The 27,654-nt window shown below is 44.3% G+C and overlaps 4 protein-coding genes across 4 annotated transcripts in view; 1 reads left to right on the forward strand and 3 right to left on the reverse strand.

The window, feature by feature from the left end:
• dnah1 (dynein, axonemal, heavy chain 1) overlaps window positions 1-66 on the reverse strand; it is a 47,831-nt gene extending 47,765 nt beyond the window's left edge. Inside the window, exon 1 of the mRNA XM_056602229.1 lies at window positions 28-66. The gene's annotated coding sequence lies outside the window, so the exon portion shown is untranslated. The remainder of the gene's footprint in view (window positions 1-27) is intronic.
• Window positions 67-8,043: 7,977 nt separating this feature from the next.
• Window positions 8,044-13,252, forward strand: si:dkey-202e22.2 (netrin-4). Its single transcript, XM_056602240.1, has 10 exons — window positions 8,044-8,059; window positions 8,593-9,092; window positions 9,295-9,615; window positions 10,338-10,464; window positions 10,887-11,075; window positions 11,359-11,575; window positions 11,775-11,902; window positions 11,989-12,057; window positions 12,590-12,760; window positions 13,036-13,252. The coding sequence occupies exons 1-10, from the start codon at window positions 8,044-8,046 to the stop codon at window positions 13,170-13,172; spliced, it is 1,875 nt and encodes a 624-aa protein (XP_056458215.1). The 3' UTR covers window positions 13,173-13,252.
• Window positions 13,253-13,707: 455 nt separating this feature from the next.
• chchd4a (coiled-coil-helix-coiled-coil-helix domain containing 4a) lies at window positions 13,708-16,615 on the reverse strand. The gene is made up of 3 exons (XM_056580741.1): window positions 16,413-16,615; window positions 15,879-15,977; window positions 13,708-15,045 (listed from the first exon to the last, which is right to left on the reverse strand). The coding sequence occupies exons 1-3, from the start codon at window positions 16,432-16,434 to the stop codon at window positions 14,705-14,707; spliced, it is 462 nt and encodes a 153-aa protein (XP_056436716.1). The 5' UTR covers window positions 16,435-16,615; the 3' UTR covers window positions 13,708-14,704.
• Window positions 16,616-16,939: 324 nt separating this feature from the next.
• Window positions 16,940-21,658, reverse strand: LOC130374032 (protein transport protein Sec61 subunit alpha). The gene is made up of 12 exons (XM_056580627.1): window positions 21,407-21,658; window positions 20,537-20,604; window positions 20,350-20,415; window positions 20,151-20,229; window positions 19,856-19,987; window positions 19,638-19,747; window positions 19,363-19,516; window positions 19,101-19,261; window positions 18,760-18,957; window positions 18,328-18,519; window positions 18,165-18,241; window positions 16,940-18,059 (listed from the first exon to the last, which is right to left on the reverse strand). Exons 1-12 carry the CDS (start codon window positions 21,411-21,413, stop codon window positions 17,873-17,875), a joined length of 1,431 nt encoding a protein of 476 aa, XP_056436602.1. The 5' UTR covers window positions 21,414-21,658; the 3' UTR covers window positions 16,940-17,872.
• Between the last annotated feature and the right edge of the window lie 5,996 nt (window positions 21,659-27,654).

Here is a 27,654-nt window from a genome sequence, read left to right on the forward strand (position 1 = left end):
TCACCTATTCTGCGAGTGGCAGCTGACCTGTTGGGGTGTTGGGCTGACAGAGAGAGCTCCGTTGGGTTTCTGGTCTGTCGCCTGAAAACTAAACAGAAATAGAAATGAATGAACGGTTAGCAGAATGGTTACTGCATTGCATGCAACCATTCTGTCAAGCAATTATGTGTGTGTGTGTGTGTGTGTGTGTGTGTGTGTGTGTGTGTGTGTGTGTGTGTGTGTGTGTGTGTGTGTGTGTGTGTGTGTGTGTGTGTGTGTGTGTGCGTGTGCGTGTGCGTGTTTGCGTGTGCGTGTGCGTGTGCGTGTGCGTGTGCGTGTGTGTGTGTGTGTGTGTGTGTGTGTGTGTGTGTGTAGTCCTGCGTGTATACGTGAATGTGTGTTTGGAAGTATGTGTGAATGTATGTGTGAATTTGTGTTAATACATGATGCTGTTTATGATGTGTTTAAATTGTACCTTGTTTGTAGACACTCTCTTAGTGATCAAATCTGAGTATAGACCGGTCGGTTCATTCACTGGGGTTTTCCTGATAGGTGGTAGTTTTGTCCCATGACGAAAAACCTCTGGGGGTCTGGGGGTCTCTGGGGGTCTGGGGGTCTCTGGCGGTCTAGGGGTCTCTGGGGGTCTGGGGGTCTCTGGGGGTCTGGGGGTCTCTGGGAGTCTGGGGGGTGGTCTCGGTACCAGGATCCCAAAATGAGGCAGGTGCTTGCCTTCCATACTGTCAACGTAGAAAACGTCCACAAGTTAGTTCACAAAGAAAATGAAAAGTCTGCTTTCTTTTCAGTAATGTATGTACCTATAAAAGCTCAAACAATAACAGTGGACGCGGTGACACTATTCTAGCTATTTGTCTGAAAGCGTTGAGGCGTCAGTTTAACTTTACCGTTCAACGACAGTTGGCTTCTTGATCATATTTAAGGTTAACGATACCTTTAACAGTGCGCACTAGCCTTATTCTCTTGTATTTTAAATCGAACAGTAAGACCACAATATGTTTAAACGTAGGAAACAAACGCAATATCTATACATGATAGCTACCTGAAGAGGTTACTCTTAACTTCTGTGTAGAAATCTCGGTTTCCAATTGAAAAGTTTGACGCGCTGAGACGGCAACGGTTGTTAGGGAGGTTCCTTCCTGCACCAGTCGGCCAGAGGGCGCCAGACAGCGGGTTTACAACAGCCGAAAGAGGGAGCCAGACTGCTGGTTTACACCAGCCGCCAGAGGGCGCCAAACTGCTGGTTTAAACCAGCCGCCAGAGAACGAAAGTCTGCGGGACTACACCGGCCGCCAGAGCGCGTGTTCCTACACCGGTCGACAGAGGGCGGGTTAACACATGGAGACAGACCTCTGCTGAAACTGAAAGATGTTATCAATCATGTACAGTTGAAGGATCACGTTATATAGTCAGCTCAAACACAATGTCTTCCGAACATGTCTAACGAATTATTGCAGAAAATTACTTACCTGGGTTTTTGAGGTTCAATTTTCAGTTTTGTTGTACATAGTCCCCTTTCATTTCTATAGTTTCATTCTGTCAACTGTATGATAAGGTTTTTGTTTCTATCACATAATAAATACAAAAGCAATCTATCCTCAACCATGAACTCTGGTACCCACAAAAGACTGCTGCATCCATAAATGAGAGCTGATGAAGTTATGCTTCTCATGTTAATATCTTTGTATACACCTCTTTAAACATTATAATGATAAAAATTAATTCGTGAAATTTTGATTAAAGTTCACACATAGATGGGAAAGATTGAACGTATTTAATCTGTACATAAAGAGTCAATAATAATGTACAGTTACCAGACTAATAACAATAATTGACATTTCTCTCTACATGGGTTAGCCTCTCACTTGCCAGCTGTTCTGACCAAGAATATTGATGCTAATGGCAGTAATTGTTCTGACTAAAACACACAGAAACACACACACGCACACACACACACACACACACACACACACACACACACACACACACACACACACACACACACACACACACACACACACACACACACACACACACCACCATCAAACTTCTCTTCCCATCAACCCCTGGTTGATGCCCATCTCCAAGTGTCTGAAGGGGGAAGACAACCCCCCTAACCCCTGCTATCCCCACACTCCTAGGTCACAAGGGCCCCACGTTTGGGCCTTTTTCCCATGGTGGATGACAAGGCCTCATGTCATTAAAGCTTCAACTCAGGTCCCTGGTGTGCTTCATTGCGAAAGCAGGAATGCAAAATCAGGAATGCCGAGAATCCCTCTGCATTCTGCATTTTGAGCGAAAATCCAAAAGGACATATCCGGAGGCCTTCTGGTAATGGTTGACCGGTCGCTATAGGTGAGCTGCTCTAGGCTCTAGGTTTATTCTGTGATTCTGTTATAACCCGACCAAAGCCTCAGTCTGTTTTTTCGCCGCAGAGTGAGCACAGAGCTGAGATGGAAAGCCATGACATCAGCCAGCAATTGTAGTGCTCCAAAGCCAACAGAGGACTTCCCATGGGGACAAAAGCCAAACCACATCTAATGACGACATTATCATATCCCCGTCTCTGCCTTCCAATGCCAAACTACTCGCGGACCGCACAGTTGTAATAATCATTATCAGGTGCCTAATTGTCATGTGAGAAGATGTGGGCAAGATGGTATCCAAGACAAATCACGAAAAGCTTCCTCAGCCACCCTGTCGTCAGGGCATAGCCGACTACCAGGCGTTGGTGGGCAGTTTCTGAGGCCGTTGGCCCGGGCCGGGAAACGTCCACAATGGGACCTGATCACACAGATGTGGGCGAGCAGTGCTGGCTGGGTTGAGCCAATTAAATCCTAATATGCTTGTAATTAGCTTTGATCCACCCCATCACCCTGCTGCCTTTTGACTCGGTCGACAGCGGCTATATCCTCAAGTTAACCGGCTGGCCAAATACCAACCATCAAACAACTCCATCGTTACTTCTGTGCACGCCCACCCAGCGCACTTAGCCACCCATCGATTCCTTCTCCCAAACGGTGTGTTTGATTCATTCTCATTCTCTGCCTTTCTGGTCCCCTTCCTTTTGACTGTGTTGGGCTGGTGTGGGGGTCACGTCTGAGTGAATTTAACTCCTATTTTACAGTAATGTTAGCAGCATGTGTTTCTAAGTATAGCTCCTACTGAGGACCAGATGTTGGTCCGCAGGATCAAACGCCAGCGTCTCTCTTCTTATTGGGACGCTGATGGGCAAAGCAGGAGGATGGAGTGGTCTCACATTATTGACCCACAATGTCAGGTATTTTTACAAAGCCACATGCAAGCTGCATATGTAGTGCACCTTGTCTTACATGTGATGTTCCATTATGTTGTCGGGAATGCTTTCACATGGTTAACATTTTTCACGGTCACAAGTGTTCGACAGCCGGGTGTGTTGCCAGTTCATGTAAAAACCTTTTTCACACATGTATGCTTCTTTTTCTAGTAGATAGAAGTATTCACAAAATGAACAGCAAATCTTCATCATTATTTAAATAACATAACATTTCAAGATTCAAGATTCAACGTTTTGTCACATACTCATACAGGATGCGCAGTGAGATGTTTGTGTCACATACTCCATATTTCTGTGCTTGAAAAATAAATAAAAGAATGGAATACAAATAAAATAAAATACAACATACAACATATTTAACAGAAATTAAGAATATTATCAATGTATATAAAACTAAAAAGGGAGATGTACAAATTGTATTGTGCAATATGGCCAGGGTTAAAGTGAAAGGCCTCTGATTGACTGGTGGAAAACACTCTTCCTCAGTCTCGCTGTGCGTATTTTGAGAGTCACAAAAAGTTACCGGGGTAATAGGGATCCTTCTGGCTCTGCTGGTACAGCGTCTGGTGTATAAGGATGAATTATTAGAAGGAATACATACTCCTACTTTGGTAGCCAAAGGCAAATTACCCCCACCAGGTTATTTTAGGAGTGTATACAGCACCTAGACCAGGCATGCATGAGTCACACTTTATATAGTTTGGGGCTTTGGGCCGTTGGTGGTGACCTGGACGGATATCAAGGTGTCCATTTGGGAAGGGTTGAACCACAGGTAGACCTGCGGCATGCTAGTTAAGCAAAGGCTTAATGATCGGGGAAGGACCCTAAAGCAGAAAAGTGTCCAGACATGAGCCTAGTAGGAACATCTGCCTCTTATTTTCCCCTCCCATTCTGCCCAGTTCTCCCAGTGACCTTTATGTGGGGGGACCAAAGCCACTTCGGCACTCAAACGTCAGAAACCACAAGGGTTGTAAAATATTTCACATACGAGGTGCTGGTAGCTCTAAATTCTGCACGCAACATGTATGAACATGTGTATGTGGGAGATGGGGTAAGCACTACATTTTGTGGAATTTTGCGTGTTCTTTTGTACGTACATTGTATTTATTTATCGCCCTCGACTGTCCCGACCGTGAGGGATCTTGTTCAACTGCTCTTTTATCACCAATGGAGCCCCGTTCAAAGGGCTTCTCCATTTCAGTGGTCCAGATATGAATTATGAGGAAGAATCATCAAAGAGGTCTGCCTGTTATTAAATAATTGGTTTGAGAAAAACACCAATGGCCTTGTTGTCTTTAATTCGTTGGGCAAAGGAAAGCTGAGCAAATCTGTAAACAGGTGGTTGCATTTGATTGTAAGAATGTACAAGTAGTATAATAGATATGTGTGGATGTGTCTGTTCGTAGCTATAATCACAAGTAAAATCTGTAGCATGTGGTCAGCTGCATCTTGATAATGGTGCAGACATCATGCATTCATTATGCTATAGCAGACCAGTAAGAGTTTATATTTTGGCATTTTTTCTGTATTTGCAGTTACAATTTGAAACAGCTTCAGCTATAAATATGGCACCACTACTCCACCAGATTATCTTCAAATTAAACCCTTTCTGAACATTACAGTCAACTGCTAACTTGACCAAATCACCTTTAAAACTAGCTTATAAAAAGGAAGGGAATAGAAAGGTACATCAAACCGCAAAAAAAAATGTATACCTTGAACTAGACCTATGGAGTAGAATATTATAACTGCCAACTTGACCTTTGTTGGTTACAAAGCCCCCCAGTTGTGTCTCCCAGTCTGCGATCACGTCTGTCTACGTGTGTCTATGGACACACATGGATGGCCGGTCAGGTCATGTGGGAGGGCAACTTAATGAGCTTTGTTCCTGTAAGAACATTGGAGCTGACTCGGTGACACAACTATATCAGTAGGGAGACAGGTGGGGGAAGGGGGGAGGGAGAAGCCATAAGTTACACCCCATGTTCCTCGAAAGTCACGCATGTTTGAGCAGCGCCGTGAACAAACACCACGGGGGAGAGGGAGGAAGGAAGAGGGGGTCCCAGGAGGGAGCAGCCACAGCCTCCCTAACCCCGCCGCGGCTAAGCCCCGCTAAATGAGAGAAAGAGGAGCAATTAGAGGGAGGGTCACGGGTCTGGGAGGAGATCCCTCTGACCTCGTCTGCCTGGTATTTGACCCCTCGCGGCTGGGGGCCGCGATGAGTACATATTAACATCACTGAGAGCATGTACGCACACACAGGGGCTACGATGAGTACATATTAACATCTGAGAGCATGTACGCACGCACAGGGAAGAAGATCAGTACATATCAACATCTCTGAGAGCATGTACGCACGCACAGGGAGACGGTCAGGACATAAAGTGTCTCATCAGGTGTCCTTACCTAACTCGCTGAACATATCCTACTGATATAACTATACTGTATGTGTGTTGTGTTCAGTGTGTCATGGGGTATCCTTACTTAACTCGCTAATCTTAATATACTGATAGAACTATACTGTATGTGTGTTGTGTTCAGGGTGTCATGAGGTATCCTTGCTTAATTCGCTGACTACTTGGCAATACAACATCGTTACATCAACCAGATTATTTTTATCGTCACGCTTTCAAACAAAATTTTGGTTTGAAAGTTGTTACAGAATGATGCACTTTAAGTTACAGAAAGTTGTTACAGAATGATGCACTTTAAATTACAGAAAGTTGTTACAGAATGATGCACTTTGAGTGTTCTTTATAAAGAATGGGATTCTGAATCATACAGTTTCTCTGTTCTGTTTTTCTGGTCCCAGACAGCTGGGATCTCTTGCGGGAGCGAAAGCTGGTGAAGTGTAATACAAAGACTAGACTTTCTTTGTACCTCTCTTTAGTAGAATGCCTTGTTGTCTCTGCAGCGTTCAAGATGTTCTTAACATCTTGCATCGAGACGCTAGCTCATTCTTTGCCATTTTCACTTTTGATTCGGAACATTTTCGATTAGCTGTTCAGCAAAAACATTTGCATCACATTAAGGAGATTTATATAACATTTCAATTTGGTACTCCATTCCAATTTTGGAGCTACTTTGTGCAATAAAACCTGAGAGGCTTGTTGTTTATGTCTTGACCTTGCCGGAGGGGCGGGAGTTCACTGCCAGCTCCTTGGAGATGTTGACATCATTAGTGGGAAGACAATTAAATAGAAAGTGTTTCATATGCCATCACTAGAAGGAACACGTGTGTTGTTTCTTTGTAGTGCAGTCGTCTGTTGAGACGTGCGGTGAGACAGGAGATTCTGAACGTGAATGAATGGCAGTAAAGCTCCTTGGGAACATGAAAGTCTTTTTTCTTTCATGCCATCTATGCCTGACGTTTCTTCTAATTGAATTTCAAAGAGACGTGCAACATGGAATTACTGCTGCAGAAAAACAGGAGTAGATAAACAAATTTTCCTCGCCCCTATTATGAGGCTCTGGTTACGGCGGGACCTGGTCTGACTGGTATGCACTGCGCGGCTGGTTCACATTAACCACGTTCAGCGTCTTAACCCAACAAAGGGCTTCTGCTTACTGACTGCTCACGCTCTTCAACTTACTATCTGCTCACACTCTCCTACTGACTGACTGCTCACGCTCTTCTACTTATCAATCAATCACTCAATTTATTATTTTAAGTGCACCATCCAAATGGTCTCAGAACACTTCCAGATAAAAAACAACATCAATGCATTGATAAGAACATTGATGAAAACACAAAGGCTTACAAAAAATAATGACTTAGGACAAGAACAATAATGACTTAGGACAACAACAGCAGATTACACTCCATAGTGTTTTGAAAACAAAAATGACTTCAACCTAGATTTAAAAGCATCCACAGACCCTGCTACCCTAATATGTTGGGGAAGGTTATTCCATGACTGCTCAAGCTCTCTTACTGACTGCTCAAGCTCTTCTTCTTACTGACTGCTCACGCTCGTCTAATGACTGACTGCTCGGGCTCTCCTACTGACTGACTCCTCACGCCCTTCTACTGACTGCTCATTCTCTTCTGCTTATTGACTGCTCATTCTTTTCTACTGACTGACTGCTCTCTCCTATTTACTGACTGCTCGCGCCCGTCGCCTTACTGAGTGCTCACGCTCTTCAGCGGAATCCTTGTGGATGACTCAGTTTACCGCAAGTGGAGGACAAGAGCAGCCCGTTTTCCACAGGGAGGTTCAGACTTGTGGATGCGCACGGCGTCCCCGTGTCCACTGCCTCGTGCGTAAAGACCCGGAGGTCAGCGCTGTCCCTCCTTTGTTCTTTTTTTTTTTTCTTATTTAACAAACAGTGAACGTTTCAAACAGCTGGAATTTGGACATGACAAAAAATTCTAAAGCGCAGAATCCATCACAACCTCTCCCGGCGGCTGACCACTTGCTGCCAGGTTCTCGGACACACGACCTGCGCAACAAGGACAAAGCCTGCATATACATGGATGCTCTACTATTTGGATGTTAATAATTGTAGAATTATTCGTGGACTGATGCATGTGCGCGTCTTGAGGACATTGCGCAATTGCCCGTTAAAGGAAATGCATTGGTCGTGAGGGAGATAAAGGCACATGATGTCAACACTCCTTTCCTATGACAAGTGTAGACAATAAAGGAAACAGAGGAGAGTGCGTTCACTGTATGGAGGTTTGGAGTCGACTCCAGATGCAAGCAGTTCTGGTTTGGCTGTCTGTTGCGCTGATGCGCACCGGGGCAGGTAATGTGGATTTGGTTACTATATTGGTTTAATATTGATCAAATCGTATTGAAATGGTGGGATATTTATTTACCTATCAATGTTTTCTTTTGTTGTAGTGAATGTTTAAACTTCTAGCCTTTATCTTACCTTATCACGGGTAATAGGTCAATCGTGTGGTTAATCTGATAGCTTTATGGAGATCATTCTGTGAGTTTTAAATAGATGCAACAAGAGACTCGTCAAGCTCTCCCATGGGGAAAAGGTAGTACTCATAATCTAAAGGAAGCAGTTGAATATTTGTTTTATTAAACATGTATTGTATGCATCTGTAAAGCTTTTGCCCCATGGCGGTTATACCAGACTTCGTACCATATAACAGTAGCCTCTAGGTTTACATATTTGATGTGGCACAACTGATGCGCACACCCAAGCGTATCCCTACCATCTCTACCGAGAATACACCCTGAGCTTTTGAAGGATTCTCCTTAAAGACCTTTGTTCCCCCTCAGTCTCCTCCAGAAGGTAATCCGTCCCTCCCTCTGCCTCCTCAGCCTCCAGGTGTGCGGGTCATGCCTGCAGTCCGCCCCTCGGGAACCTGGCCAGCGGCCGGACTCTGACCACCCTCACAGGCTGCTACGGAGACGACCGCCCCCTGCAGCGGCCATGCCCCTCCCGCCACCAAGGGGCCCTCGAGAGCCCAGGGCCCTGCCCCGAAGACCCCCATCCCCCCGCTCACATGACCGACGACCCCTTCTCCCACCCGGGGACCTGGTGGGCATCGGGCGCAGCCCGTCCCCACACTGAGCGGGATGAGATCCGCTTGGATCTAGAGACCCGCTTCTGTCTGTCCCATGTGGTCCTACGGTTCCACTCGCCGCGGCCCAGGGCCATGGCTGTGGAGCGCTCGGGGGACTTTGGGCGAACCTGGGAGACCCTCAAACTGTTTGCCCACAACTGCAGCCTGGAGTTTGGTCTCCCGGACGATGTCACCGAGCCCGGCGCCCCTTGTACTTCCCGCTACAGCAAAGCTACACCCTGCACTGGTGGGGAGGTGAGTGGACGCACCATGAGCCATTGAGGACTCTAAGACCATTGTTAACTGTTTGCTAATTTAGCAGTTGCCTTTATCCAAACGGAACCCAAATCCAGACTCAGGTCATTAAGGCGCAGGTAGGGGCCTCTTGCTCAAGGAGTCTCAGAGGAAGGCTGCAGAGAAAGCGGGATTGAGTTGTGCCCGGTGTCTATGTGCCCAGGTGATAGTGCGGACCTTGAGCTCCAGCAGCATCAGGGCGACCGACCCCTACAGCCCAGAGACCCTCGCCCGGCTCAGCGTCACCAACCTCCGCGTCAGCCTCCTCAAGGCCCAGAGCTGCCCCGCCCATCTGGACCCCCCAGAGGAGGGGGGGCGGCCGTCCAACTCAACCCGAGTTCCCACGACGACGCAGGATCCCGTCTCGGCACCCTACTACTCCATCTACACCCTGCTGGCCAGAGGAACCTGCCTGTGCCACGGCCACGGGGAGCACTGTGTGTCCCACAACGCCAGCCAGGCCCTGCCACGGGACAGCAACTGGGTGAGAAACCGAGGAACGAGTCGTTGTGATGGACTAGAGGAGGAGTACTCACAATGTGTGTGTGTTGTGCTTCTGTTTGTGATTGTGTGAGTGTGTCTGTATGCGTGTGTATGTGTGTTTATTTGTGTGTGTGTGTGTGTGTGTGTGTGGGAAAGAGTATGCATGTGTAAATGTGTCTGTGAGTCGTCTGAGTGTATTTGTGTGTGTGTATGTGACTAAGTGCATGTGTGGGTATGTACGTGCGTGTGTGTATGTGCATTGTGTGAGTGTGTGTGTGTGTGTGTGAGTCTGTGTGTGTGAGTGTGATTGTGTGTGTGTGTGTGTGTGTGTGTGTGTTTGTGTGTGTGTGTGTGTGTGTGTGTGTGTGTGTGTGTGTGTGTGTGTGTGTGTGTGTGTGTGTGTGTGTGTGTGTGTGTGTGTGTGTGTGTGCGTGTGTGTGTGTGTGTGTGTGTGCGTTCGTGTGTATGCCTGCGTGTGTGTCTGTCGTTATGTCATTGCATTGGCACATGAACTCTTCCAGGATTGTCAACACAGGTGTGCAGATGTTTTGTCCAGCTGTGGAACGTACGGGAGATGTGTACTAATAACCCTACATAGCTCGCTGACCTACCGCAGGTTTCCAGCGGCCGTCTGGCAGTGATTTACGACCCTTCCTGCCCGTTCCCCTCTGTGATTGTAACTAAGTGAGAGGATCTCAGTGACCAGCGGCTGTGTCCCCTCAGGTGGCCGGGAGGTGTGTGTGCAGTCACCACACCGCGGGGGACCACTGTGAGAGGTGCTCCCCGCTCTACAACGATCGTCCTTGGAGATCGGCCAATGGCAGCAGCGGAGCGCCCAACAGCTGTCAGAGTGAGTGACTTGAAGACACAACAACTGTCTCTCAAAGTGGCAGTTGGTTGACTTATTTGTCCAGTCTTTTAACTATTTAGTACTATAATCTTATTGAGCTGATTATTTTATTTAAATACATGTACAGTGAATTCAGATCCATATCATCAAGGAACAGGTGGGTTTAAGCCTTGCAAGGAGGGCTGTAGGTAGACATTGTGGGTAAGACGCTGAACCCTTTTGGCTGGCAGTCAAACACCCCAGCCACTACATCCTTCTGCCTCTCTATTATACGCAAACTGAGAGACCCGCAATGCTTAAAGTGGTAATGGTTGGTTGACGACTTTACTCTTGTAGTGCCGAGATCACAGTACCCACGTGTGAAGGAGACGCCATAAGAAATATCATTGCTCATGTCTTCTGTTGTTCCCGCTTCCCCTCAGAGTGTGAGTGCCACGGCCATGCGGACAGCTGCCATCTCTCCCAGCGGGCGTGGCTGTCCTCCGAAGGCACCAGTGGGGGCGTGTGCGACGACTGCCGTCACAACACCGCGGGGCGCCGTTGTCAGCGCTGTCGTCACGGTTACCACCGCCAACCCTCCCTGCCCCTGAACTCAGCCCACGCCTGCATACGTATGAGACCGCAGTCAGTGGGGATGGGTGGTGTTGCTTTAGTCGGTCAGGGAGAAGAGTTGTTGATTTGACTGATTTGATCAGACTTTTGTATGTTATGTTGTCAAGCTATTAAGCATCAAGCTATTAAACTATAAGTTATTGTGATGGAGGACATAACGTACTGCTCTGGGAATCAGTTATTCAGCGGCTCCCTCTGCAGGGGATTATGTGTAACTGCACATGCTGACGGCAGCAGGAGGGCTATAGATGAGTCTAGCTGTCTTCCTCCCTTCTTCCTCAGGGTGCTGGTGTGACCCTCTGGGCTCTCTGTCGCTGCAGCACAGAGACAAGGGGCCCTGGTGCAACCCCAGAAGTGGTCAGTGTACCTGTAAAGCTGGGGTGGGAGGTGTGAGATGCAGCCAGTGCATGCCTGGACACTGGGGCCTCGGTGCGAAGGGCTGTCAGCCCTGTGTCTGCCTCCAGGCCTGCGACCCCAACACCGGCCAGTGCCTAGACAGGTGGAGAAAAAGGCATTTACTGATCTGCTATTAATGTTACTCACTTTTCACAGAAGTCAACAGTACTGTTCATCAAATATAGTTTTGTGTAAAAAAAAAAAAATAGCAATCTGCTTACGACACACATTCTAATACAGAATTAACGATATAACGTATACAAAATAACCGTTTATCATATGTATCTTTTATATTATAGGAGCTACGCAGACAATCAGATTGTCCACGTACCCATTGGGGGAAGAATCCCTGATGGGGAGCCTATGTTCACCCATGAAGGGGAGGCGGTGTGGCCCAAGGACCTGGCCGTCTCCGCCCTGCGCTCCACAGGTAACCCTGGTGCTCCGGCGTGTCTGGTAGAGCGGGAATAATGCCGCTATGATTCGTTGTTCTAATGTTCTGATGATCCTTCACAGGAAAGTGTGCCTGTAAGGAGAGGAAGCTGAGGAGTCTGTCTGACCTCTGTAAAGCCAAACACGACTATGGTAGGGAGCATGACTATGAACCAGGGATGTTAATGATTAACCGTCAATCAATTAATCGCTGTTAGGTGTTCAACTGATTCAAAATGTCTCAGCCGACAATGTATTTTTTATGTACAATTTCTTACAATTTGGGTTTGCTTTGCTTTTCATTGTTATTCCTGAAATGGCAGTAATTGTGCCCCTTTTCGACGTTTGTTACGTTTACTACTCAAGGACCGGCAAAGGACTAAAGGAGTGCAGCCATTTTGGGCGAGAAGCTCATTGTTTGTTATTCTGTTGGTTGAAATTGTTTGTGCTTCAAAAATGTATGTATCACATTACTAATATGGCACTGGAATTGTTTAAATAAAAATTAAACTGAGAAGGACATCGTCTTCTATTTCATTAATTATGATTAATCGATAACTTCAATGAGTGGTAATGTTTTCATGCATGCGATTTGCAACTCTAAACATAACAGGAGTTGGGAAATAACTTGTAAGTCACTCCCCATGTATTGTGTTGTCTGTGCACTGTGTGTGTCTCACTGCAGTGATCAGGATCAGTGTGCTGTCCGCCCATGACAAGGGCAGCCATGCAGAGGTGCAGGTCAAGGTTCGCAAGGTCCTGCGTTCTGGACAGGTGCCCCTGTCTCTGGGGACCCTCAGTGTCTACCCTCTCACCTGGACCAGTCGCGGCTGCACCTGTCCCATCCTCAACCCAGGTAGGTACGCTATTCCGATGAACTGATCACGTGATCTACCATGTGACAGCAACGTGTGTGTGGAGACTGCTGTGCAATGGACGTTGGCAGTGATGTCAGTCTTTAACGTACAACATTATGGTATATTGCGCTCTATTGAGTTTTTAAAGCAAAGCATATGTCCTTTGGGTGTAAACATATTCTAGCTATGTTCTATGTTTTTTGACATAGAGCCAACTACTTGTTTGTATTTATCACAAAAGTACCTTTGACAGATGCCTGCATCCCTTCTCCAGGTATGGATTACCTTCTGGCTGGCCCAGAGGATCCCGAGACTGGCCGATTACTAGTCACTTTGCAGAGTGTGGTGGCACTCTGGACACCCAGACTAGGCTTGAACCTATCAAAGGGCCTCAGGCATGAATGTCCATGAGCCACAATCCTAAACCATAAACAAAGATGATGGTTGTCAATGTGGTCATACGGAATCAGTGGACAATACAAGGATGAATAACAAGTAGGCGCTTGTTTGGATCTACTTCCACCTTCGGTTGCCGGTACTGGGTGTATCTCTGAAAGCCCTGCCTAGTACCAGGCTGTGTGCAGTGAGAATGTGTAACTCTCCTAATGTATCTCTAAGTAAAGCATGGTATTAACACAGGGCAGGGGAGGAAGAGATCCAACAGGCTTTGGAGTGTGATACAGTAGCCGGCTGGGTGTCAGCCTGCTGCAGGCTTTATATGAGGGCGAGCAGAAACCTCTTATATTAAAGGGTGGATGCAGAAAACTTTTCTGACGTAGTTACATTTGGATGTAAAAGAACTAATAAACAGTTTCTATGTTTTTGGAATACGGTCATTTGTTCAAAGAGAGGGGGTAAGTTATTTGGATCTCTTACGAACACATGCCAATGTTACTCTTCTCAGATTTCCATCTCCTTGGATCCCTTCGAGTTTGAGGCATGCAGCACAAGAAAATAAAGTTGTTGGTAGATGTTGGTCAATTTAAGTTTAATGTGGATTACATATAAAATAACTGTGTTGCCCATTAAGGCGTGCATGGCAGGTAATTCAAATGGTTACCCTTTCTGAGTCTCATCCATACATTGCCGGAAAATAAACTTGTAATGTATCTTCCATTTATACTGAGCCGTGCTGATTTCACAATGCTTTCTAGGTGACCATCAATGTTGCAAGAACATAGGACACAACGTTGTTGGATAATGTTGTGCCAAAGGGGTTGGACTACAAGTGCAGGAAGATACCAGTGAGACACTGAATATTCCACAGAAAATTGATTGGTAATTTCTTGTCCAAATGACACACGTCACTAATTCAAAATCTCAAATTCACCCAGTTTACACATCAGTGATAAATAACCTTCATATGAATGGTTCCCAATTCAGACATGGACAATAATTTCCCCAACAGTTATTTTTGCCTAAAAAGGTTCACTATACTTTGGTCTCTCAACTGCTCAGAAATACACTATTATGCAAAAGACAGACGACAGTAAAGATTCCTCAAGTATCTCATAGGACGATGTGCCAAGCGTCATATTAAACAACTAGTGGAAAGCAGTCACACGGTAACAGGAGCACATTGATAATTAACACACAATGGACAAGAAACTCATCAACTGATTGAAGCATTGACAAAGACATCAAAATAAAATGTCATTGATAATTTTTTTCTGTAGCTGTTCCAATGTAAAACTTATAGCCGCATGACCTTTAAGAAATGAACAGACAAAGCCTTCTAAGATAAAACTCCTCCACTTGTCTTGGTGTTACATTGTAGGGTTCAATTATTATCCATCAATCCCGGTCATACGTTTCTTCTTCTGAACCAGACGACATGTCTGGATGAATTGCACCACACACACACACCGATGTCTCCTGTCTGGAGAGTGGTCTCCACCGGGCGTCAGACAGAGGTAACAGGGAAGCCGTAGATGGGGCTCTTCTTAGCTGGCATTCTGTCCTTCTGAAGGTGCTTCACTGTCAGAAGAGGGAGCAGACTGGGTCGTTGAGGCAGGAGGATCAGAGTCAGTAGGAGGGGCGGAGCCGGACTGCCCCTGGGGGGGGCTGCTTTCACTATCTTCATCTTGGGGGTAGAGCTCGGGGTACCTCTGCATGCATTCCTGCATGGCACGGAAGTTGTCTATGCACTCGGACCCCTTCACCTCCTCCTTACTGTAGTGGAAACAGGAGAACGCCTCCTTGAACTGAGAACCACAGGGCCCACTGGCCATGCCCCCGAGACATGGGCAGTTCCAGTTGACCTCTCCATTTGGCAGGATCAAGCCTAGGGGAAAGATGTGGGATGGGGGGAGAAAATTATCTTAAGATACTTCGACGTCTCGACACAAAAAGATGGCTGGGATGTAGTTTAGGCTTTATGGAGATTTGGTGACATGAAACTAGATACTTGTTTTCTCACTGCTGCGATATCATGCCCGTCTGGTGTGTGGATGTATAATGAGTTATATCTGGTCCTGTGTGGAAATGACCTTGTATAGATAGTGATTAGTACAACTGTCTTTGACGACAACAAAACGCTTCCTATACTCTTCTTTTAAGCATAGCGTCCGTCGGTCACTGAAGTACTAAGCAGGCATTTTATATATGCCTTGAAAAACATTTGTTACCATGGAGACACAGTAAGGTGGGGCGGATGTGGGCAAGATGGACGCCATTACATTTATATGAGTAACATACATGAGGAATAAACAACTACGAGGAATAAACAACCACGAGGAATAAACAACCACGAGGAACCAACAAACATGAGGAGTTAAGCTAACCTTCCATTTGGCACATTACCTGCACAACTGATCAAAAGTAAATTAATCTATTTATTATAATTATGGAATATTAGGAAAAAGTGATAAGTAGTAAGTGAGAGAAAAATAATCACCAATGATGAGAAATAAATGTTAATCATATCCTCCCTTTGCTGATCATTTATTTATTGGCTATTTAAGCAATGTCACACGAGAGGGAGTGCTGTTGTACTGAATGTGATTCAGTCGTAGGTACGAGGCCGTAGACCGACTGCCGAAGATAATCACAGCCTTTCTGATATTCAGTACAACAGCACGACCTCGAGGGATCGGCCTGAGCATCAGTTATACACACCTTGCTCTTCGTACGGGTCGTTGGGGTCATCTGCGATCAGCTCAGCGTTGCTGGGGGCCTCATGGTCCTCTTTGGTCACGAAGATGATGCGATCTTTGCCTGAGGGATAATATATTTTGAATAGGGTTCTTTGGGGTATAAGATAAGCTATTATCAGGACACGTCCATTGATATCGTCCAATTCACTAAAGGAATGACTTTCTAAAGTAGTATAATTAAATTCCATGAGGTGTACTGTACTTGAGTCAAGCAACTAATTCAGAAACCTATTCCTGGGCCAGTGTGGACCGGAAGGTGAGCAGAGCCTACCTACTGGTCCATACACTATAACGAGCTAATGAAGAGGGTTGGTTTGTGTTTTTATTAGAATCAACATGATACCGGTCGATAGTCCCGCTTTAAAACAGAAGAACAAAAAGGCTCGCTTCCCCTTGGCCCACAATGCAGACCAGTCAACGTTACATACCACCAGCATGGAGGCTCCTCAATGACATTCACCTCTTCGATGAATGAAACCCACTGAGATCACGTTACCTTCTTCTCTGCAGTACGACATCCCGGTGACTATCAATGTCCTGCGACACTCTTCTGCAGGAGCCGATGCTTTCGTAGATTACTTTCTCAATCTAAGACGTAACATTGGATAGCCACTCAGTTCTGGACAACTGTTACCCTTCTGACCTGTCAACGCGACGCAGTCGGGTCGCACAAGACTGACGTCACCACGCGATCTGACGTCAGCGATACATACAGCCAATGGGCTGAGACTATATATTGTAGCAGGTATTTATTGTATTTTCTAACTTGCATATTTGTCATAGAGAAATGATAGTTCAACTTTGGACTCAAAACATTAATACAGACCAATATTTGTGATTAAATAATGTTATAATGCTGCACATGATTAGCTCCATAAGCACAATTAGGATGCGCACTGGGATATTTTTGATCACATTTACAGGAGTTAGAAGCAGTAAGTTTGATCTGTTTGATTAGCAGAACTCAAATAAATGAATGGAATAAGAAGCTCAAATTAGTATAACCTATACACTGAACATGGAACCAAAAAGACACAATGACCGTTTGAAAAAAACTTTTTTTCTTTTAATAACAATTATGTCTTGTAGAGAAAGTAAAAACAAAAATGAACCCCCCTTTCAACCTTACCAAACCCACCCTCAGCCAACCATGTCTGGGCAGTATTGTGCGGCGAATCTGTCAAAATAGAAGAGCATGACGACACAGACAAACATCCCTTTAGGACCCAGAGACAACCAGCAAGCCGTGTGCCCCTGTTTAAGATCGGCCTGATAATAAACATAGTCCATTGTTTCTTAAAAACATACAAATACAAAAGGTAAAAGATAAATTGCTAGAAGCCAGCGTAGAGATTCCAATAAAACCATCCCAGGTATGCTCTACCAGGTATCCCAGGTAGCTTTACTTGGCGTTTACGATCCTCGAATATATCTCAGGCGTGGCTTCTGATGACCTGAAATGAGTGTGACATGGCTTCTGTTCTCTTCCTCCCACAAAATGTCCAAGTTCAGTGCTTTACGTTGTGACTCGGCACTTAACCGTCGTGAGCGTTCATTTAACGAGCAGCAATGAACCACCCCTGAGGCCGGTCCGTGACACTACCTCTCGCATATGTGCTTTAGGTATTCTTCAGCATGGGAAGACCGTGGGGACTCGAGGCAGCCTGTTGACGGATGAACATCGGGAACGATACAGAATAAACACAACGTTATGCTGGACCTTGGAACGAAAAACGCCACCCAGCCATCTTCTCCAGGTGGACCTTCCTTGTACCCATGAAGGACACCACAGAGAGGAGACTTGATGGAGAAAAGAAAGCGGCAGAATCCCGGGTTCTGAATCTCTTTTTCTTATGATGATGATGTTGATGATTGTGTTTCATAAAAGCAAAATAAAAACTGACAAAAAAAAAAGAGGAAGAGTTTGCTGTGTGTCTGTCTGGACGATGGGTGATTCTAGAAGAACAGTCCTCCCATGCTTCCCATTTCACTCTGTTCCTTGACGAAGATCTCAAAGTACTGATAGATGATGGTCACAGCCAAGAGGATACCCGTGCCGGAGCCGATGGCCCCCAGGAAGTCGGCCATGACGGACAGACCTCCTATGCACAGGCCCCCGAAGGCCGCAGCCGTGGGAATGTACCTAGAAAGAGAAATCCAAATAGATACTCACGGTGCTGGCAGTTCAAAATCAGCAATAATTATGGACATTAGGGGACAGTTTCTATGCTTGATCGTTTTGTGTTACCTGTTGAGTTCATGCACCATGGAGGTCTCTCTGTGGCCCCTCATGACCATCTGCTGCTCCTTAAGCTGTTTAGCCACCTGGGGGACACACAACATTATAATCTCATAAAAGGTAAGTGTTTGCACTGCTTTAATGCACTTAAAACTAACTCAATGACTCTTACATCTTTGGCAGAGGACCCCGAGACCTCAATCCAGGTCTTTGAGAAGAAGGCACAGGATCCCAGCATGAAGACTATGTAGATGGTAGCGTGAACCGGGTCGTCCAGGACTGAACCAAACGACTCCGGGGGTGAAAGGAAGTAGCAAAGACCTCCTACTGGGTACGCTCGCGCCGGTCCACCAGTCGACGTGTCCTACACAAGGAGACATTTTGTGAGGCTTGGAAATGCTGGACTCTACCCTCCTGCAGCCAATACAGTCAGAAGAATGAGAAACAAATGCACCGCCCAGTTCAACAGTCATAAAGCACCTAGGACATCCAGTCTGACCATTCCTGTGTTTGGTCGATAACAATATAAGCAACAACAAGCAACATATGGCTGAAACTGCCGGTCGTAGAGATCGGAAAACATCAAAAACCAGTGTATACTTACAGACCAGGTTCCAAGAAGGTTGACCAAGAAGTTCCCGCTAAAGCGCGTGGAGAGCATCTGGGAGATGACGTAAAGGTTGGAGACGAGCGCAGACTGCAGGATGATGGGGATGTTGGAGGTGTAGAACAGCTTGATGGGGTAGGTGTTGTACTGACCACGGTAGCGGGCCGACTTGATGGGCAGGTCTACCCTGAAGCCCTGAATTACAAACACAGCAAAGGATTGGTTCCATTTCATCTATTGACCTTATGATAACTTTTATTCATGAATCAAAAGATATTTTATTTGAAAGGTATATAACGGTGTATAATTCATGAAGTCGGCTTGAGTGGAACACAAACCTGGAAGTATATGACTACAGCAAACACGAAGACTGTGGCAATGAGGTTCATGAGGTTGGGCAGGTTCTGCCTGTAGAAGGCCTCCCTCAAGGCTCGCACCTTGTCAGTGCGGGTGGCCAGCAGATGAAACAGAGCGATGATGGCGCCCTCAAACTCGGTGCCTAAAAAAAAAAAAAACATTAGAGAGAAACCAGTACAATAAGGCAGCAGTGTTCCAGTTGAGAACAAGGGTATTGACGTTTAGTTTCTCCTTCAGGCGTACCTCTGCCAGTGTTGACTGTGGTTGGGCTGAACGCCTTCCACACAATGGTCTCACAGATGTTGGTGGCTATGAAGAGGGAGATCCCAGAGCCCAGGCCATAGCCCTTCTGCAGCAGCTCATCCAGAAGCAGGACGATCAGACCGGCCACAAACAGCTGTCACGATCAGGAGCACAAGGTCAGGTGTTTTTATTTAACATCAATAATATCAAAATCCCCACACCTTGGTCGGGATATTTTGACACTCCGATAGAAGGGCGATAGAGTGTTTATTCACCTGGATGATGATGACCAAGCAAATGCCAGCGCCCATCTCAGAAGGGTCACCGTACATGCCAGTCATCACATAAACGATGGCCTGCCCGATGGTGATGATCATACCGAACACTGGAACAATAAATTCATTGATGTCACTTAACAGCCAAACGTTGATACTACCAGGTTTGTAATTCAGAATTCAGAGGAAGGTGGCAGAGTAGCGGTAAGAAGGCGTACGTTTCTGAGCTCCATTGAAGAGGGCCCGGTCCTTTGGCGTGTCCCCCACCTCTATGATCTTAGCTCCAGCCAGCAGCTGCATGATCAGGCCCGAGGTGACGATGGGTGAGATACCCAGCTCCATGAGAGTACCTATGTGCCACAACATCATTAAGTATACATGGTGGAATCCCTTATCAATTAATTCACTGCTCCTGAGAGTAATTACTTCTGTGCTCAGCCCCTTCGTGCTGTTTGATAAGGTAGCTGCCAAAATTCAATCGACGCCTTAGATAAGGGCGAGGAGGTCATTCACCTCTGTTGGAAGCCAGGATTACTCTCATCCAGTAGAAGGGATCGGCTGAATCTGATGACATGATGCCAAACAGTGGGATCTGATGGGACAGCATGGAACACAATCCTGAGCAATGTGTATTCATTTGGACCGTTGACAACATCAAAGAAATATTCAATGTCTTAGATTGAGCGTTAAAAAAATGTATGGGGGTACCAACCTGGCAGCACACAAGAAAGATGAAGAGGGTGATGGCTGTCCATAGCACCTTTTCCCTGAATTGAATCTGTATAATTATAAAAATCGGAAAAGGTGTAACTACCATGACCTTCAGATTTTAAACAACACATAAAAAAAACGTAGGTAATAGTTTGAAATGACATCTGAAAAGTGAAAAAGACTCCTACCTTTCTTTCTGGTTTCTGGATCTCAGGCAGAACCGCGCAGAACGGCTTGATTACTTCCAAAAATTTGACTGCAGAAAAAAATGCATTTAAATGAAAAAAAGAACAGATCAGTACACAATTCCGAGATCGTTTTTTTTGTTTTAACAGTTACAGCAAAGAACCGCTACATTTTAAACAACAACGAGTTGGATGTTTCTCGTCATCCTAAACTTGTCCCCAGAGGCTACGTCATCATTGTATGTAGCATCTATGTACCTGCAGTCAAAGCAATAAGTTTCATTTATTTAATCTGTAGCTGAGATTTGTTCGATTTTATATTTTAAAAAAGAGGAGTTTAAAAGATCCAGAACTTCTTGTAACAATAACTCGATAAAGACGTGCCTGTCAATCTGTGAGATTGACTGACAGAAGGGTTCGCGTCTTTGTTTATTACACTTCTCGGTTTATTCTTTAAATAGATATGCGTCCTTACAGTAAAGTGTTAAAGACAAACTGGAAGGACACAATGAATTACATTTAAAATGTTGCTAACGTTAACTGCCCTGAGCTACAATATTGCATTTTGTTGGTCATTAACGTTACAGCATGATCTACCTGATTAATCACTCTGAACTATACCATATCTCACTATGTGGACGGTTAATAAACACTTTTTTGTGCAAATCCCAATTTTAGAAACGTTAAGTTGGTTGCAGCAGCTAGTGTCAGCTAGCAGCTAGATGGCTGTAGAGGTACATCAGGCTGTACTGTGCAAGCTAGCAACATCAAGCTAACATGCTAAAGAGATATATCGTGCAATAGTCCAATAACACGATCAATGTATGTTTTTCGTGCACGAATGCATGTGCAGAGATCCAAACGACTACTCACTCCCCATGATGTCCTTGATCCTGTCCCCGTTGTGTTCCCGGTGCCACTGTGAATGGTCAGCACAGCAGTGTGTGTGTGTGGCACCGTGCAGCCAAAAGAAGGACCGGCGGAGAGACACGTCACCACACTGAGCCGCTGCTACACGTCAGTAGTGTAGTATGGTGTCGTGTAGTGTGCTGTAGTGTAGCGTCTCCAACGTTCACTACAGCCAGGCAGCGCTGAGGCGTTCCCAGGGCACAGCTGTTGCCTTCACGTTCACATACTTTACTCTACACAATGTATTGTGCATACAATAAGGCGAAGCCGACGCTCATTCTCTGACGCTCAAACTCATTCAGACTCCGTAACTTGTAAAATTGTTAACTGAAAAAACATATTTACAACCTCACTTTGCACTACAGCACTCACCTCATTTTCTGCAAGAATTGCATTTTGTAGTGTATAATATTAGTTTTTATATTCTTCTATTTAATATGCAAACACATATTTATGTTTGCATATATATATATATATGTTTTCTAATAAAGCAATACAATCTGAATGTGGGAGGGTGAGTCGTTTACAGTTTCAGTCAATTTTCGTTCCGTTTTCTCAAATAAAATCACACCGTTAATGTATGGGGAAGCAGAATAAGAGAAGTAGATTAGTCATCCTTCGACATTGATTTAAAGGCCCAGACCTGCTCTTACAGCAACGGCCCGTTAATTGTAAGTCGATAACATAATGATAAATAAAAAATACAGGCCTTTTAATGTAAGAATATTAGGCCTTTTTGGCTGACATAGGCAGGCCTTCACATTAGGCCTTCAGAATCAGAGATTCTGAGGTCATTACTATCAACAAAATAATTGAGCGCTCTTCAGTTTTTTTTCATGCAATTTTTTCATGCAATTTCATAAATATAGATACAGTTTAGGCTTACTTTCACCAAGTTAAGGAAACCACCTGAGGATTACAGACCTATGTTTGGATTGTCTAAACTAGGTAACGGTGCAGCTGTCACGGTGTTTTGCTTTGAGCTGCGTTTATTTTAACAGTAATATTCTCTGCCACAAGGGTTCAGTGTTGTTCTACCATTATAAAAAAAAAAAACATAAATTCCATTATGAGTCTGCTTGCCACGTTTGACGGAATTTAGTGTGAAAATTATCCTTATATATCCATGGTGCACATGGGTTAGATATGGTGCACGTTTGTTTGATAGAAAAAGCTTGAGAGAGAGAGAGAGAGAGAGAGAGAGAGAGAGAGAGAGAGAGAGAGAGAGAGAGAGAGAGAGAGAGAGAGAGAGAGAGAGAGCGAGAGAGAGAGAGAGAGAGAGAGAGAGATAGAGAGAGAGAGAGAGAGAGAGAGAGAGAGAGAGAGAGAGAGAGAGAGGGGAGATACCTTATAATGTAAATTGGGATGAATTGAAACATCAAAGAGTCATTATGCTTTCATTTTATAATGTTAGTATTAATAAGGATGATATTTTAAATTAAAAAGTGTTGAAAAATGAATAGGCTGAAGCTGACTGTACTCTGGTCTACGAACAATGAGATGATCAAACAACTTGAAATAAACAGAGCAGACACCTTTAGACACAAAATTTGTAATTTCTTGTTTGGTCATGTATCCCATCCTTTAAGCCTGTAGGTCCCAGGGAGATAGCAACAGAAAAACATACAGTATATAATAGAGAGAATAATATCCTATGTAGAAATGGTCCCAACTTGTTAGAGCACACTGACAACGAGTGACCGTTGAAGACATTGAATTAACATGTTCCAAACTATTTATGTTGAGATTGTTTATGGGCTATTTAAATAATTTCAGCCAATGTGTTGGAATGTAAAGTATGTTAATAAATCAAGACCTCATAACTTAGTTTATTCAGCCTTCAAGCCCAATCCCTTAGTATAACTTCCCCCTGGTATTGTTTTTATCACAATACCAACATGTTAATATCAGACATTTATGGGCTCTTCAAGATACAAAAAAAATAGCAGAAGCATATTTGAACTACTACTGGTGATTTCAGGAATTGTCCCTTTTGCGTATGTAGAGCCGTGGTGGGACTACTAGAAGGTTATGTTATCCTATTGATTGTTCCTTCTGACCCTCGATGTACTGTCTGCTTTCAAAACAAAGCTATAGTGTCCTTTGGGCTATATTGGTGAGCTCTATTGGATATACCCGGCCTACAATACATCATGTTCCACGAAGTAGAAGCACTTATCAATAATCAATATTAAATACTATGATGACTGACTCTGAATAATAAGTGTGAATAATGAGTCAATCTGTGCTGTTATGTCTTGTTCCGATGATTTATCTTGTATTAAGTGATGATTCACCATCACCCACAGTAACAAAAATCACACATTGGAGAAGTATATCCAAGTTAAATCAATTAAATGTAGATTGGAATGTTGTTCTAAGCATAGTAGCATAAGTACTGAATACTTTAGAGTGTACGTACTATGTATGTGCACAACTGTACATACATAGAACCACACAGACACGCAGCATGCATGCACTCACACAAATACCAAGCAAGCACACGTGCACTAACACACACACACACACACACACACACACACACACACACACACACACACACACACACACACACACACACACACACACACACACACACACACACGCACACGCACACACACAGGACTGCTGTTGAGATATAAGTAAGACGTTAACAACCAAGCTCTGGAATTACAGTCAGCTGTGGCGAACCGTTTTCTTTCACACATTCAGACCATGGAAACCATCAACCTCTCCTCATTGAACATTTGCTACAAGCCAGTTGTTGCAACACGGGTGAGTGGCAATGTGATCTGTAAAGAGGGGGAGAGGTCCTATGGATCCTAATGTGAAGCCCAATCAGGGCTTCCTACGAGCCATGGCACATGACGGCTATGAGGTGTGGGAAGGAGATATGGGAACCTCTTGATGCATGGGATATGGGTATGTAAATAGATCGGCTATTCAGTAATTGTTGTTGTTCACTTCTGAGATGAGCAAATACTCACACAGAATCTCACACAGGCAGGGATGAGTGTGAGTAGTTTGAGTCACTGTCACAGGAGCTTAGATGGTCCAAAACTGGAAAACTGTTGACTTTACTGTAACTGTACTGCAAATCAAACCCCTGGTGGCAACAGTCAATGTTAAAACAATACCCTCTTCAAGTCAAGTTCCAGATCCCAGAATCCATATTTTTAATTGGCCAAAAAGCTGTGGATTACATAACTAAAGGCCAAAACACAGTGTCATTCCTGATAAAAAAAAAGAGCCACTCTCTTGAATGGTTGTGATAAGTTTACTCAACTGAACAGTGAACAGTGGTCCTCACTTCAAATCAGTTGCTTGTCTATATTTCTCTCTCTCTCTCTCTCTCTCTCTCTCTCTCTCTCTCTCTCTCTCTCTCTCTCTCTCTCTCTCTCTCTCTCTCTCTCTCTCTCTCTCCAGAATATGTCTGTCCCTCTGTCTGATCATTATAAATAAAGATCAGTTCTGGATGAACAGAAAAGGGGAGTGAATGTATAGAAAGCGCAATACTATCTTTACTTTATGTCCACCGTCAGCTCTCTTGTTTCACAGTCAGGGAGTGAGATTTGGCTCCAGCCCCTGTTTGAAACGGTGCCAGGTGCCAGTAGTGTACATCAAGCTCCCCACTGCCAACACACTCGCTTATATCACAGTTATAACAGTTCTGGGTTTAAAGTAAAAATTAGGAGAAATAAAGTCAGGCTTTTAAAGTCAGAATTCTGGCTTTATTGTCAGAGTTCTGACTTTATGGTCAGAATTCTGACCATAAAGTTCTGACCAAAATTCAGTTTAAGCAGGTTTCATAGTCTATTATGTTTCAAGAACCCTCCTACGTCATTTGACGCGATCGCCCGTTTCGCGGGCAAAACATTTGTCATTTGACGCGATCGCCCGTTTTGCGGGCAAATTTTTTTATTGTTTCGATTAAACAATTAAATACAATACAAATATAAAGTAAAAACAAATGTTATCGCTATCTATCATAATACAGATAGCGATCCGCTATCTGTATTATGTTATTTCGTCGTTTGGAAACATGTTTTCTGCATCGCGTCGTCTGTTGCCTGGCAGGTTGTCAGGATGTAAACAAACGATGACATAGGCCGGTACAATTTTCGCCCCCGGTACAATTTTAACGTGACAGGGGCATTCTGGGCCAAATAGGGGGACTTGTTATTACGAGGCTTGATTAAGGTATACTTGAGGCTGACATCTGGTGCCATGGACCTTTTCTGGTCCAGCATAGGGCATTCTGTGGACATACTGTTGGCTGAGATACCGTAGTTCAAGAGACATTTCCCAATGACTTGTTGACCAAAACCCATTTAATCCTGGACTAAGTTGCTGCAACATAATGTATTGTCTGTAAAATAAGTAGATGATCTTTCGCACATTACCTTGGGGTGCATCCAACAGGAGCTGGTCAACTGTTGGTGTGTTTGCCCCCCTGGTTCTTCAGTATGGTAATGAAGGCCAGAGTGTGCAATGGTTTTAGAAGTCTGTTTCCGTGAGCCCAGAGCAGACCATGGAGCAGTTATGCAACATGCTAATTACCTCTTGTCTCTTTTCCCCCTCTGTGGACTTCTTCCTCTGACTGAACATGCAGTGCATGCGACATACAAATAATTGTTTTTGAGTTATTTTTCTGAAACCAGTTCCCCCTGCTTTGAATATTAAAGACAAACAAGGGTTTCTTGTTGCGGAAGAGGTTTGTGCAAAATTTGATTTATTTTTTTGTTCCGGGTTCAAAGTCAAAACTATGAGGTTAAAGTCAGGCTTTAAAGTCAGAATTCTGACTGTATTGTCAGCATTCTGACTTTATTCTCAGAATTCTAATTCTAGTCTCAGAATTCTAACTCATTTAATCTCAGAGTTCTAAAGAATTATATTCTTTGAATCCGAGATCAAATATTTGCCAGTTATTAAGATTGTCTTAGCTCTATGGTTGTAGTTAATATTTCCAAATGCAACAACTAAGAGCTCAATAAATATTTTTGTTATTGTACAGAGTGGGGGCATTCTGGGCCAAATAGGGGGACTTGTTATTACGAGGCTTTATTAAGGTATACTTGAGGCTGACATCTGGTGCCAGTGTTGGACCTTTTCTGGTCCAGCATAGGGCATTCTGTGGACATACTGTTGGCTGAGATACCGTAGTTCAGGGCTAATCAACCTCCTTAACAAGTGGGCCGAAAAGGAAAACCACTGGGGGTTCATGGGCCACACCGAGTAAAACTACGTGAATGAATCGCTACAAATAAATCGTACTTAAAGTAGTGTTAACTTAATATATATAGTGCTACTACATGGAATAAACTTGTCAGACGCATTCCTTCCTTCTTCACTTTAATCGTATCATTATAAAATATTTTGTTCTCACATATTTTGGACACGTATTTAGAATTCAACAATGTTGTTTGAATCATCACAAAACAGAACTACTGTACATATGAGACATTTTGAGCCAGTGAGTCAGTGAGAAAGATTGCACTGCCTTGTTTGCCTAGTTTGGCTCATCCTGAGACACTCATGCAGCTTCTTATAGATCATGGAGCAACGTGCCCTTGTTCTGATGGCATTCATATGAGAAAAGCTAGACTCACACGTATCGGTTGAGCCAAACATTGTCAGAATAAGTATTGCCAGTTCCCGATTGTGGGGTACTGATACTGGCTAGTATCACCGGCTACACACCAGTGTTAATTTCGTTAACGAAAAATATGACGAAAAATGTTCGTCAACGACCTTTTTTCCGTGACTTCGACGAGACGTTGACGAGCTAAAAATAGATCTGTGATAATAAAAACGATGACGAAATGTCATTTTGTTTTCGTTGACGAGACGAGACAGGACGAAAATGTTATTGGTGTGCTATTTGGACATTCAAAATGCACGATATTTTCCAATCAGTACACTCCCGTAAGGTTCTTATGCAACTGTTCACTCCTCCAGTAAATAGGACGGACCTTAGCTACGACTTGGCAACGGGAGGTATGGTCCACTCAGCTATGAGCTAACGTTATGCATTGTACATGATTCGAAATTCTTCCCAGCTTTTATTCCACATATACTAGGGTCTATAGCATATAACCGCGTTGTCTGATTACAGTTGAATTCATTTTTCACAATTTACCGGCTCTTGTTTTGAAGAAAATCACCGCGCCATTCGTTTCAATGGGAATCGCCACGGTCTATACTCTGACTTC

The sequence above is a fragment of the Gadus chalcogrammus genome, chromosome 1 (assembly GCF_026213295.1).
Source record: "Gadus chalcogrammus isolate NIFS_2021 chromosome 1, NIFS_Gcha_1.0, whole genome shotgun sequence".
Taxonomy (NCBI): Eukaryota; Metazoa; Chordata; class Actinopteri; order Gadiformes; family Gadidae; genus Gadus; species Gadus chalcogrammus.